The 13519-nt window shown below is 52.2% G+C and overlaps 1 protein-coding gene across 3 annotated transcripts in view; it reads left to right on the top strand.

The window, feature by feature from the left end:
• The window catches only part of na (sodium leak channel non-selective protein na), a 631552-nt gene that overhangs the window by 486428 nt on the left and 131605 nt on the right, over window positions 1–13519 (top strand). For all 3 annotated transcript variants that reach the window (XM_069314566.1, XM_069314565.1, XM_069314567.1), the window contains exons 24-25: window positions 2051–2245; window positions 2743–2960. In XM_069314566.1, coding sequence (XP_069170667.1) covers window positions 2051–2245; window positions 2743–2960 — 413 coding nt within the window. The remainder of the gene's footprint in view (window positions 1–2050; window positions 2246–2742; window positions 2961–13519) is intronic.

The raw sequence follows: 13519 nt of genomic DNA, 5'->3' as shown, positions 1-13519 counted from the left end.
GTGGACCTCTTCGCGTCGGCGTGGTCGCGGCGTCTTCCCGTTTATGCGGCGCCCTTCCCCGATTGCGAGGCCGTCGGGGTCGATGCCTTTCGGCTCGACTGGTCGAGGTGGGGGTTCCTGTACCTTTTTCCCCCGGTTCGGCTGTTGCTCCAGGTCCTGACTCGCTTAGAGACTTACCGGGGGAGAGTTGTCCTTCTGGCCCCTTGGTGGCCGGCCCAGCCTTGGTTTCAGGCGCTGGTTGCTCGGTGTCCGAACCCGAGGGTTTTCCCGCGGCTCCGCCTCTTTCAGCAGATCGGGCCGGTACGTCACGTAGCTGGTTCGATCTTCTCCTCGAGTCTTCGCGTATGGTTTTTTTGACTCGAGTCTATCATCATCTCTATGGGGATCAGGTGGCCTCCTTGTTGGTGTCCCACCTGAGGGCTTCTTCTCGGCGGCAGTATGAAGTTTCCTGGCGGTCCTTCCGTTTCTTTTTGCGTCTTCGTCGTGTTAGCTCTTTGTCTGTTCGGGTGGTCTTGTCCTTCCTCTCGTGGTTGTTTCAGGACCGTCATCTTATGCCTAACACTGTCGCTTCGTATCGTGCGGCGCTGGCGGAGCCGCTTCAGCTTGCTTTCGGTATCGATGTTACGTCTGCGCCGTTTCGCAAGCTGTCTCGTGCATTGTTTCACCTCCGGCCTGCTCATGCGTCGCCTGAGCCGTCCTGGTCTTTGGACAGAGTGCTCGCTTTCCTTTCATCTCCTCGTTTCGTTGTGGCCCCTTCGGTCCAGGATTGTTTTTCCAAGGCATTTTTCTTGTTGGCTTTGGCCTCTGGGGGTCGGGTAGGGGAGCTTCATGCTCTCCTCCGGCGCAGGGGTTTCTGCTCTTTTGGTCGTGGTGATATTTTTGTTCGTTTGCAGCCGTCTCCTTCTTTTCTGGCAAAGAATGAGACTGCTGCGTTCCGGAGGGGTCCATGGGTGGTTGATGCTTGGTTGGTCAGGCCGGGGGTGCATCATGTTTTGTGTCCGGTTGCGGCGCTTCGCCGTTATTTGCGCGCCACAGCTTCTGTGTCTGGGGACGCGCTGTGGGTTGATCCGGTTTCCCTTCTTCCCTGTTCGCGGGTTCGGGTCTCTCAGGTCGTCCGCAGGGTTATTAGGTCCAGCCAGCCTGCGGTCTATCCCCGTGCCCATGACGTTCGCAAGTTCGCGGCTCTTGCTGCCGTCTTTGGGAATATGTCTTGGTCTGATATTCCGGCGCGGGGATTTTGGCGGTCGAACAGGGTCCTGGCTGCTCGTTACCTTGTGAATGTCCCTGGGCCTCGTCGGGCCTGTGTTGCTTTGGGTCGGCGGTTGCAGCCAGTTGTCTCGGCTTCGAGTTGAGGGGTGAGCGACGACCGCCTCCCGGGTAAGTCCCTCTTTTTCTGTCTGTGGGTAGTTAGCTCCGGGGAGCCGACGGGGCTCCCCCCAGAAAACCAGCGTTGAATGTAATGAAACGCCATTTTCTGGGTGAGTCCCGGAGGCTCCCCGGCATCCCTCCCTCCCTCCGGTCGGCGGTTTTTCGCGTTTTTGACATCCAGCCTCAAGAACTGAGGTGTGGGTAGCCGGCGCGGGGGTCTGGGGCTCCCCCTTTCCCCTCCCGGGGAGGGGGGAGCTGCGCAGACAGCGGCGCGGCAGTATGTGACGTCACACTAGTTTGCTTGTTTTCGGTTGGGGAGTTCTATCCACTAGTTCGGTTTTAGGTAGCAATTTTAACCAGAATAGGGGTTTGTTTTGGGGCGCTTACCTTTCTGGGTGCCTTGTTCCGGTCGATGGCAGACATAGAATGCTTCCAACTACACGGGGGCTTCTATAGGCCATTGCTCCCCTTGCCTCTCTGAGGGGGCCCGGTTCTGGCCGTGGTCCCCGGTAGGCCTAAGAACTCCATGCACATGACTGATGCCAAAGTCTGACATTAGCATATCAGCCTGGGATAGCTCCGGGGAGCCTCCGGGACTCACCCAGAAAATGGCGTTTCATTACATTCAACGCTGGTTTTTTAGAACTTTATCCTCTTATAATTATCATTGTTCTTATTTCAGTGGGACAAAGACTCGGAGCCAACAAAATCCCTAGCAATTGTATCATCTCTATTAAATTTGGTGTTTGTTGTGGAAGTGGTTATGAAATTAATTGCCTTCACCCCACGAGGATACTGGCAGAGTAGACGTAATCGCTACGATCTCTTTGTTACTGTGCTGGGTGTTATTTGGATCATTCTCAATTATACCATTCAGGTGAGATTGTTTTGAACTATAGTGATAAATATGTATAACTTCAACTTTTTGATCAAATAGAGTTTTAGGGTTTGCATTGTCACATATGATTGAGCTGCACAATTACTTTCAAGCAGAAAATGAAAAGATTATCAGTCTCTACTGAGGTTGTTCACATTAAAAACAGTTTTGGAACATTTTGACTTGCACTACATGTATATGTGACACAAGGCATGGGAGGCACTTGGCAAGACATCTGCATAGTGATGTGTACTTGATGCTGTGTCTGCAATCATATATTTGTATGGATAAATAAACCTGCATGCAAATGCTCACATGCACATGACTAATTGAGTTTTGTTATAACCTGCTCATGCACACCCAACTACTCACCTCCCTATAAACCAGCTGATCAAAATTATGGTGAATTTTAACAGGTAATATATAGCATGCTATGTTTTGATTGAGAAATTTCATGCAAAAGTAGGAAATGAATTAAGCTGAAGTTTGTTTTGCAGACTGATGAATCACACATGTTTGGCTTCATGGTGATCATCTTGCGGTTCTTCACAATTACTGGGAAACATGCCACTTTGAAGATGCTGATGTTAACTGTGGGTGTATCTGTGTATAAAAGCTTTTTCATCATCATGGGAATGTTTCTGCTCATACTTTCTTATGCCTTAGCAGGATGTATCCTCTTTGGCACAGTCAAGTATGGGGAAAGTATCGGAAGGTAAGTTGCAACCAAATTGTAAATTAACCATTATTTTGTGTTATGTTTATTTGTCAGCATATGAGATGTACATATTTTATAAGGATATTTTGTGGAAAAATAATTTTAATATGTTTCATCATACATTTATTGAAGGTGATTTTCAAGTAGTTGTGTAGGGAATACAGGATTTTGTGCATGTTAATACAATATATACTCAGTGATCGACCAAAAACATGTTGTGTTCACTGGCAAATACAGTAATTAACCCTTTAGTTGCACAAGACATCATATGTTGCGTTGAGTGACTTGCAGTAACTTGCGTTCGGCATCATGTGATGTTTTGGAGTACCGTACTGCGCAAGATTTAAACGACCCGCGGATACACGGGGTTCACCACACCTTCATCAGGGCTCTTGTAAACAGACGCCATTTTAACAAAAAATCGTGGGCCAAATTCCCGGGTGTGAGGGGCCTCAGTATCGAGTGAGCTACCAAGCCTGACGCACGCAGCATGAGCTCACAGCACTGCTGTTCAGCTTGTGACCACAGCATCACCTAAAAATGCCATAATATACATGTTTATTCTATTATTTAGTGATGACATTATTACAGAAGACCCCTGACTTTGATAAAACTGACGAGGGTTCTGATAATAGCAGGATTGTGGTGATATTTAGCGCTGTGCTCCATGGAGGGAGGAGTAATGCTGTGGGAGGAAGGGTGGTGGCATTGTCTTCTGACTGTGTGTGGCCACCTTTTATTGACTGCACTCACCATACCAGCTTAGTGGTTCGCTATGGTAAACACAAATGTAAATACTTATATATAACGTGTGTATAGAGTGAAATAACAACAATTGGAGTAGTTTGGGAGCCGCCATTTTGATGAGGGAGGTGCGTCGTCTGCATGACTTACCATGTTGTTTACTGGTGACCACTATGGTCTTTGGGCACCATACCAGCTTACTTGTACAAGTATGGTGGATAAAACAGGTAGACACTTATATATAATGTGTGTATATAGCGTAATAACACCACAAACAGTATTGTTGGAGGAGAAATATTAGTGCATCTGGCCTTGAGGGCGGCCTCCACCAGCTGACTGTGTGAGTAGCTACGTCTCTGTCCCTTTACTCACCATACAAGCTTAGATGTAGAGTTATGGTGAATAAAATATGTAAATACTTATATATAACGTTTGTATATAAAAGCAAAAACAGTATGGTGGGGGAGAATGGTGGCAAGTCAGGTGAGGTGAGGGAGGGAGGGAGTGGCAACCAGTGGCGAGCTGCCACTGGCTGCCACTGCCACTGCCACTCAGCATACCAACTTAATGGTTCGTTATGGTGAACACGAATGTAGATACTTATATATAATGTCTGTATATAGTGAATAAAAGCAAAAACAGTGTTGTGGGAGGAGAATGTGGGTGAGTGAGGTGTTGAGGGAGTGAGTGGCAGCGAGTGGCTGGCTGGTGTGTGGCGGTCACTCCTCGTTACTTTTTGACTCATAGTAGCAACTTAGTGGTTCGTTATGGTGAACAAAACATGCAGATACTTATATATAACCTGTGTATATAATGTAATAACCGACAAAGTATTTGTTCACTGTTTGATAAACATAATTGAATCAACAATATGCTCACCATATTTTTGAGTACAGCGATGATTCACTCATTTTAATTTATAAATATATCACACTACACACTATTGAATAATATTACTGCAATAAAACTACGAAAAATCAATCAGAGACATTGAAATAATAAGGTAATTATCTCTTTGTGGCAACTCTGGCCTGACAGCTGGCGAGCAACAGACCGTTTGGCACGCACGCTGAGTCAGCGCCTGTTTTTTGCCAGACTTCCCCACCCTATAGCAGGCAATATATGTCACTTACGATTTTTTTATTATTTTTCCCATGATCAGTGAACACAAATTAACATGTTTAGAAGAAAAAATAATTTTTTTTTTTTTTTTTTTTTTTTTTTTTTGGTATGCGCCTGTGGGTGACATGCTAAATAGCCAGGCGCCATACAAGGGTTAATACCTCCGTTGTTAGAGGTTTCCATCCCAGTATCTCCACCTCTCAAAAACAAGGTCTCTTCACCACTGTGCTGCTCGCCTTCCAAATATGGCACCCCCCCCCTCCCTGTGTGTAGGAAGTAAATTCTTTGGAAAAATTATTTTTGTTTTTGAAAATGTTAAATACCCTTCCCTGATCACAGTTATGTAAAAAAAAATTGAAATTGCAATAACTTTGGCCGCAATGGGTCCAGAAAATAGCGTGTGATGTCATGATTTGATAGTCGCCTGTGACGTAGACTCCCGAAGCCAGTCACCCGCCAGCTTCAACATGTGCGAGTTGCCACAAATATTTTTTTGTTAATTTTTTGCGTACATTTCCAAATACATTTGTTTTGTTTTTTCTTGCCAATCCTATGTATAATGAACACATACACAATATTATGGCAGTAGGACATCTGTACTTTCCCAAGACCCTGTGTTATATGTGTCTTAAATGTGTCCACATATATTGCTCATATATCCAATGTTTCATGTTCATTTATGTATATTTACAACATATTTATACACTATACACTATTACATTTTATATACATTCACCATCAACACACTTAGAACTCTGTGAGTGTGAGCTGCCACACCCAGCCAGCTCTCCCTCATTCCTTCAACACTTAGCTTACTCCTTGCACCTTACTCGCCAACATTGCTCCTTCCACCATACTGTTATTGCTTTTATTATGCTATTTACACACGTTATGTATACGTATCTACATGTTTTAATCACCATAACTATGCAAGTAAGCCGGTATTCTGTCCAAACAGCATAGTGGCCACCATACACTGCATGAGAAATCACACAGCAGCGAGCAGACGACGCTACAAGTACGACGCCACCTCCCTCACCGAAATGGCTCCTCCGAACGTACTCCTGTTGCTGTTATTACACTACACACATTGTATATGCCCATGTACATATGTGTTCACCATAGTGAACTACTAGGCTAGTATGGTGAGCAAAACAAAGAGTGGCTGCCACACACAGTGATGCTATCTGGATTTCCGTCCCTGCCTCCCACACCAAAATTCCTCCTCCCACAATATTATGCACAAATGTACATGGGTATATACACACATTGTATATACCCATGTACATATGTGTTCACCATAGCAAACTACTAAGCTAGTATGGTGAGCAAAACAAAAGTGGCTGCCGCACACAGTGATGCTACAAAGCACCACTTGGTTTCTGAACTTTAGTTATCCGAAACTTCCAGTATCCCAATTGGGTGTTGGGGAGTCATGCTACCCGAACTTTGTTCGGGTAGGAAGGGGTCCGCCAAGCGACACGCCGGCTTGTGGTGGTGGGTGGGAGATGGTCCAGTTTGCCCGCTGTGACTTCACAGATTCACGGCCTATTATTCCTATTATTTTTGATTGTCATAAGGGTGGAATGTTCATTCTGTGCTTTTGTTTTACATATCTGCACAATTAAGAAACATCTGTGCATCATGTCGGCTCCAAATGCACGCATTGCATCAGTGATAGCTGACCGGTGGGTGGATAGATGAGGGAGCTTAGGTGGGAGGCAGTATGAGAGAGGGGGAGAATTAGTCAGAAAGGGAGGGAGGGAGGGAGAGGTAGGGAGAGATGCTAGGAGGTAGGCAGGAAGGGAGGGAAGTAGTGAGAATTAGGGAGGGAGGGAAAGGTAGGCAGGCTGGCTGGCTGGCAGGCAGGCTGCCAGGTAGGCTGGCAGGCTGCCAGGTAGGCTGGCAGGCTGCCAGGTAGGCTGGCAGGCTGCCAGGTGGGCTGGCAGGCAGGCTGGCAGGCGGGCTGGCTGGCTGGCTGGCTGGCTGGCTGGCTGGCTGGCTGGCTGGCTGGCTGGCTGGCTGGCTGGCTGGCTGGCTGGCTGGCTGGCTGGCTGGCTGGCAGGCAGAAAGGGTGGCAGGCTAGATGCAGGCAGCGAGGGAGGCGGGCTGGCAAGCAGGGAGGGAGGGATGGTCACGCGGTTGAACTGTGTGACCTTTGAGAGAGAGTATGGGATGTGGGGGGGGGGGTTGTCGGCGGTGGGGGAGAGAACGGCTCACTCCCGAAGATAAGCCTAACACACTTGACCCGTTAGCATTATGGCAGGGAGGGAGGCAAGCTGGCTGGCAGGATGTGCCTGCAGGCTGGCTGGCAGGATGTGCCTGCAGGCTGGCTGGCAGGATGTGCCTGCAGGCTGGCTGGCAGGATGTGCCTGCAGGCTGGCTGGCAGGATGTGCCTGCAGGCTGGCTGGCAGGATGTGCCTGCAGGCTGGCTGGCAGGATGTGCCTGCAGGCTGGCTGGCAGGATGTGCCTGCAGGCTGGCTGGCAGGATGTGCCTGCAGGCTGGCTGGCAGGATGTGCCTGCAGGCTGGCTGGCAGGATGTGCCTGCAGGCTGGCTGGCAGGATGTGCCTGCAGGCTGGCTGGCAGGATGTGCCTGCAGGCTGGCTGGCAGGATGTGCCTGCAGGCTGGCTGGCAGGATGTGCCTGCAGGCTGGCTGGCAGGATGTGCCTGCTGGCTGGCTGGCTGGCTGGCTGGCTGGCTGGCTGGCTGGCTGGCTGGCAGGCAGGCAGGCTGGCTGGCTGGCTGGCTGGCTGGCTGGCTGGCTGGCTGGCTGGCTGGCTGGCAGGCAGGCAGGCAGGCAGGCAGGCAGGCTAGCAGGCAGGCAGGCAGGCAGCGAGGCAGACTGGATGGCAGGCAGCGAGAGAGGCAGGCTGGCAAGCAGGGAGGGAGGGATAGTCACGTGGTTGAACCGTGTGACCTTTGAGAGAGAGTATGGGATGTGGGGGAGGGGGGTTGTCGGTGGTGGGGGTGGTGAGGGAGAGACCGGCTCACTCCCGAAGATAAGCTTAACACACTCGACCCGTTAACATGATGGCAGGGAAGGAGGGAGGCAGGCTGGTTGGCAGGATGTGCCTGCAGGCTGGCTGGTAGGATGTTCCTCCAGGCTGGCTGGCAGGATGTTCCTGCAGGCTGGCAGGCAGGCAGGCAGGCTGGCTGGCAGGATGTTCCTGCAAGCTGGCAGGATGTTCCTGCAGGCCTGCAGGCTGGCTGGCAGGCAGGCAGGCAGGCTGGCAGGATGTTCCTGCAAGCTGGCAGGCAGGCAGGCAGGCTGGCTGGCTGGCAGGATGTTCCTGCAAGCTGGCAGGATGTTCCTGCAGGCTGGCAGGCAGGCTGGCTGGCAGGCAGGCAGGCAGGCTGGCAGGCAGGCTGGCTGGCTGGCAAGATGTTCCTGCAGGCTGGCAGGCAGGCTGGCTGGCAGGATGTTCCTGCAGGCTGGCTGGCAGGATGTTCCTGCAGGCAGGCAGGCTGGCTGGCAGGCAGGCTGGCTGGCAGGATGTTCCTGCAGGCTGGCAGGATGTTCCTGCAGGCTGGCAGGCTGGCTGTCAGGCAGGCTAGCTGGCAGGCTGGCTGGCTGGCAGGCAGGCTGGCTGGCAGGCAGGCTGGCTGGCAGGCTGGCTGGCTGGCTGGCAGGCTGGCTGGCAGGCAGACTGGCAGGATGTTCCTGCAGGCTGGCAGGAAACACCCAGTGGATGTTTGCCAGACATCTTTATAATCAGCTAGGAACAATTAAGGACTTTTCTGTGGGGAGCCTTTACGGCTCCCTGGAGCTTATCGGGCTAATGTATGTTATGTAAGACCGGGACATTAGCTACGGAGTTCAGACCTACCAGAGACCAGCGCCAGAACCTGGGCCCCTTCAGAGAGGTTTCAGGGAGCAATGGCCCTGGAAAACCTCATATGGTTGGGGGTTTTCCTTATCTGCCATCGAAAGGGTTAGGCACCCAGAAAGGTAGGCGTAACAAAACAAACCCCACATGGTAAGAAACTACAACAAAAACCGAACAGAGAGGTAGAAAACTCCCTACAATCCCAAGGAAAACAATCAAACAATCAATTTACTGCCACGCCGGTCGTCCACACAGCCCTCCCCTCCCCGGGAGGGGGAGGGGGGGCCCCGGACCTCACCACGCCGGCTGCCTTCAGTTCGCAAGCTAGTGTCAACCAGGATAGACGCTTCTCTGGCCTTAAATTCCTTGGCGGTGTTTGCCTCGTGTGGCGTTCTCTGCTGTTTTTGTGTAGTGTGCAGTGGCCAGGAGTACTTCATCAGTGCCGGGGCTGCATGCGCCTAGGGGCTTCCTTCCCTAGGTGCCCTGTGAGTACTGCCCTTGCGTGTCAGGGTTATCTTTTCTGGGGCGTTCGGGAACCGCTCCCGTAGAGGTTCTTGCTGCTCGGCATTTGCCTCGCCCTTGGGGCCAGCTGGGGCTTGGGGCCCTTGTTTGGCCTTGGGTAGGAAGTGGTATTGTGCTGGTTAGGGCGTCAAGGTGTTGCACAGCCTGCCACCTAAGCGGCGGCCGGTTCCTGTTGCCTCTGGGGACGGCGTACTTTTGTGGGGGTTTTCTTTTGTTTTGTTTTTGTTTGCCTGGTGGAGGTTCTGCCTCGTGGGTCCATAGTTCCCCTGGTATTGTTTTGGTGGCCCTCTGCTAGGCCCCCGTGCTTGTACACGTCCCAGGGGTTTTCAGTATTATCATTTACCCCTTGTTTTGTTTGGGTTTCTTAACCGGTTAGCAACACCTTGCCCGGGCTTCCCGTAGTTGCTAACCTACGGGCCCTGGAAACCCTCTGTCGGGGCTCGGGGACCCATGAATGCGTCTCCTGAGTTCCAGCCCTCCTTGTGCGGGTTTGAAGGTTGCAGTGTGCCCTTGTCTCAGGGTGACAGTTACCTGTTTTGCCTCCGTCATGCTGCCTGTTGGGTCAATGACACCTTTGACCCGGAGTCTTGCGAGTCATGTTCTCTGCTTGTGCTCCAGTTTTACTCTGAGGATGTTCCTATTAGGGTACAGGCAGCATCAGTGTTGCATGTTAGGTTTAGGTTATTGCAACGCGCTAGGTTGGTTTCCCACCCGGATGCCCCGAGGCTGCCCCGTTTTGGCTTTAGGGACCCTGACCTGGGGCATTGGTCGCTATGGCTTTGGCTCCAGCCGCACCCCCTGGTCCTTCCCCTGTGGTTCTTCCTGCACCTCCCCCACCCCCTGTGTCCGGCTTCGAAACGTATGAGGGTTTCGGCCTCGGCACAGGGTTTAGTTGGTAGTGAGACTCGGGCTGCTTCGGGGGCTGCCCCATCCGGGTCGGGGACGGAGGCATTTGAGCCGGTTCCTCCTGCCGAGGCTTCTGGGTCCCACCAGCAGACCCCCTTCTTGTCTGCCTTTCCCTTGGACTCTGCCTTTTCTTCAGGGGAAGAGGGTTTGGAGGACGGCTCTGCCCCGTGTCCCGACGTGGGGGATCCTGGGGCTGCGGAGGAGTCGACCTGGGGGCATTGGGCCCCCTCTGACCCCGCTTGGGTGCTTTTGCCTTCCCCACGGGGCTTATTGTTGCAGGGGGGAGGGGTTTTCTTACCCCCCTTCCCTGTATGAGTATGATTTGGGTTCGGCTCCTCCCCCGGGTTCGGTTCCGGGCGCCTTTGGGTACCTCGGATCTGTCTTTCCAGGGGTTTGTTACTTCCCGTATCTCCGCGAAGGTGGCTCGGGAAGCTCTTGCTGCATACCTCTTGCGAGACCCAGGTTATGCCTCCCCAATGGATCCATCCTCGTTTGAGTTCGGTTCTTCTTCCCGTTTTTGGGTGCATTTGGAGATTCCGGACTCTTCCTGGCTGGCAGACTGCCCTTTCTTTTCGTTGGGGGCGTGGCATGGGTTCTGTCGGACCTGCACGCTGGATTGGCAGGAAAATGCTACTTTTATGCAGGTTTACCTGGGGGGCGAGTTTGAGCACCTTAATGCGTGCTTATTCGCTCCCATGCTTTCTCGGGATGTTGGCCTTTTCCAGCTTCACGTGCAGGTTCCTCAGCTTCCAGCTTCGTTGGTAGCGGAGTTGTGCTCCCGTGGGCATTTGGCTTCGGTCTTGCGTTTCTTTTCCCTTCTCGAGCTGTCTTCTGCTTGGCTTGAGGAGGATGTGGGAGCGTTGAGTGAAGGGCTGCACTGTTGAAGCTCTTTGCGCCCATCCTGAAGGAAGCGGTGTCTCTGTTTTTTGCTTCTCGCCTCGCGTGCCGTCAGGCTGTGCTCGCCCTCTCTTTGGAATCTGCTTGGGCCCTGGCTCTTAGGTTTTCGTCTCCGTTTTGTCCGTTGCTGTTTACAGAGACTGCGGTCTCTCAGTTTCTGCATGCGGCTTAGTCTAGTTGTCGTCCTATGGCGGACTTGTTGATTCTCCGGAGCGGTCGTTCTCGGCAGTTTCGGAGGGGTCGTGCCAGGATTCCGGGTTTCGCTGGTCGAGGTGAGCAATTGGGGCCAGTTTCTGAGCCATTGTTCCCTTCGGGGCCAGCGTCATCTGGTCGGCGTAGTGATCGCCCTGTTCAACGGTTGGGTTCTCATAAGGCGTCGGTCCTTTCACGGTTTGCCCCATTGACGGGCGATGGGGGGGGGGGGGGAGGCTCGCTCTGTTTGCCCACGCTTGGTCCCACGATTTGTGGGCCTTTTCGGTTGTGTCATCCGGCCTGCGGTGGCGTTGGGCGACTCGTCCTCCTTTGAGGGGTTCGGGGTTAACAGGGCAGGTTTCTTCTCCTGCGCTTCGTCAAGTCATCTTGGAGTGGGTGTGCTGGGGCGTGGTCGAAATGACTGCGTCCCTCAGATGGGTTTCCCATCTGGTTCCAGTGCCGAAACAGGACTGTGTGGATCTGAGGTTCATTCTGGACTTGTCCCGTCTGAACCCCTGGATTCCTTGCCCCTCCTTTCAGATGACTACTCTGTCTCAGGTCTGGCTTCTGTTGGAGCCTGGTGCTTGGATGGTGTCCCTTGACCTCAAGGACGCCTATTGGCACGTGCCTATTCATCCAGGGTTCAGGGACTGGTTAGGTTTCGTGGTGGGGCGTCACGCTTACTGTTTTCGATGCCTACCTCTTGGCTTGAATCTGGCACCTCTCGTTTACACGCATCTGACCCGGGTTGTGGTGACCCGTCTGCGTCTTCTAGGGATTCGGGTTTTGGCCTACCTCGACGACTGGCTGGTGTGGGCTCCCAGTCGGTCAGCTTGTCTGCTCTCCAGGAATATGGTTCTTTCCCAGCTCGCCAGCTCGCCAGGTTCGGGTTTTTGGTGAACTGGAGGAAGTCCCATCTGGTTCTGTTCCAGGTTTGGACCTGGCTGGGTCTTGTTTCAGATTCTCGGACCGCTTCCTTGTCTCTCCCTCCAGAGGCGGGAGGGACAAGGCCTTTGAAAATGGCCTTTCAGTACATTCAAAGTTGTTTTTTTTCTCTCGGGTGCATTGCTTCTCGCTCCTCTCATCTCTCCAGTCCGTGCCCCGTAGTTACTGGCGATGTTCTGGATTGCTGCTATTGGGAGGACGCCTGGTTTTCCCGGAGTACGGGTGTGGGGCGCCGCATTCACCTCTACCCTACTCTTCTCCAGCATGTGCGGCTCTGGTCTTATTCCACTGGCGTTGCTCCTGGACTCTTCTCAGCTACGGTGTGTCATGACACGTTCGTGCCTATGCTTTGCAGGTGAGTTTATGCGGTCCGGGGTCTCTTTTGGCCAGGCGCTGGTTCGTGGTTTTTGGTTACGAACATAAGAACAAATGTTAATGCAGAGGGCATATTGGCCCATACGAGGCAACTCCTATTTATACCCACCCAGTCCCACTCATATACATGTCCAACCCATGTTTGAGTCCATCAAGGGACCTCACCTCCATGTTACGAGGTACAATGGTGGTGGTAAATGTTAAATGGCTCATTTGGGCACTCCATTTCCACCTGTGTCCCATAGGGCATGTGCCCTTTGTGTTACATGGTCAGTCTTTATCTCCCCTATCAGTTCCTCTGGGAATCTTGTATGTGGTGATCATGTTCCCTCTACCTCTTGTCTCCCAGAAGTCTTCTTCTGGGGTGGAGGCCTTCTGAGATGGAGTTAAGAAGAGGAGACGGAGTTCTCTTCTGTCTTCTGTGTGTTGATCCTATCCTTTTCATTCCCCTTTGCTGCCTGTCTTCCTCATCTTCCTTCTACACTCTTGTCCCTAGCCATTGGTGTTGGGGCAGTTTTTCTGGTCTTTTTCTTGTGTTTTTCTCTTTTTCTTATTTTCTCCTTCACATTGTTGTGTTTTGGATGTGCCTTTTGGCTCTCCTACTGCTAGGTTGAGCTTTGTTCATGTTCTGTTCCCTGCTTTTGCACCGCCCTGTGTTTGGTTCTTTCCCGGCTGCCAGGTTTGGGTTCCTGGTTTCCTGGCTTACCCTGCCTGTTGGCATTTTCGTGGTCTCACGGTGTCCCATCTCTCGAGTCTCCCATCAAACCCAGAGTCTCCGCTCTCCAGGCGAGTTTGCTGACCTTGGGAAGTATTCTGTACGGCAGACATTCCATCTCCTTCCTTGCTTGCTCAGGTTTCCGGCTCTGCTTGCTCGGTAATTGCACCCAAGATTTTCCCATGGCTCTGCCTCTTCCTATGCTCTATCAGTCCGTGGCGGGACTGGTTCTGTTCTGCCTCGAGTCTCTCACCATCTGTAGGTGGTCAGGTGGCTTCATTGCTGGTGTCCCACCTGCATGCTTCT

This window comes from Procambarus clarkii, chromosome 79 (genome assembly GCF_040958095.1).
Source record: "Procambarus clarkii isolate CNS0578487 chromosome 79, FALCON_Pclarkii_2.0, whole genome shotgun sequence".
NCBI lineage: Eukaryota > Metazoa > Arthropoda > Malacostraca > Decapoda > Cambaridae > Procambarus > Procambarus clarkii.
Note: the sequence above shows the minus strand (reverse complement) of the source record. Positions and strands in the feature narration are given on the sequence as shown.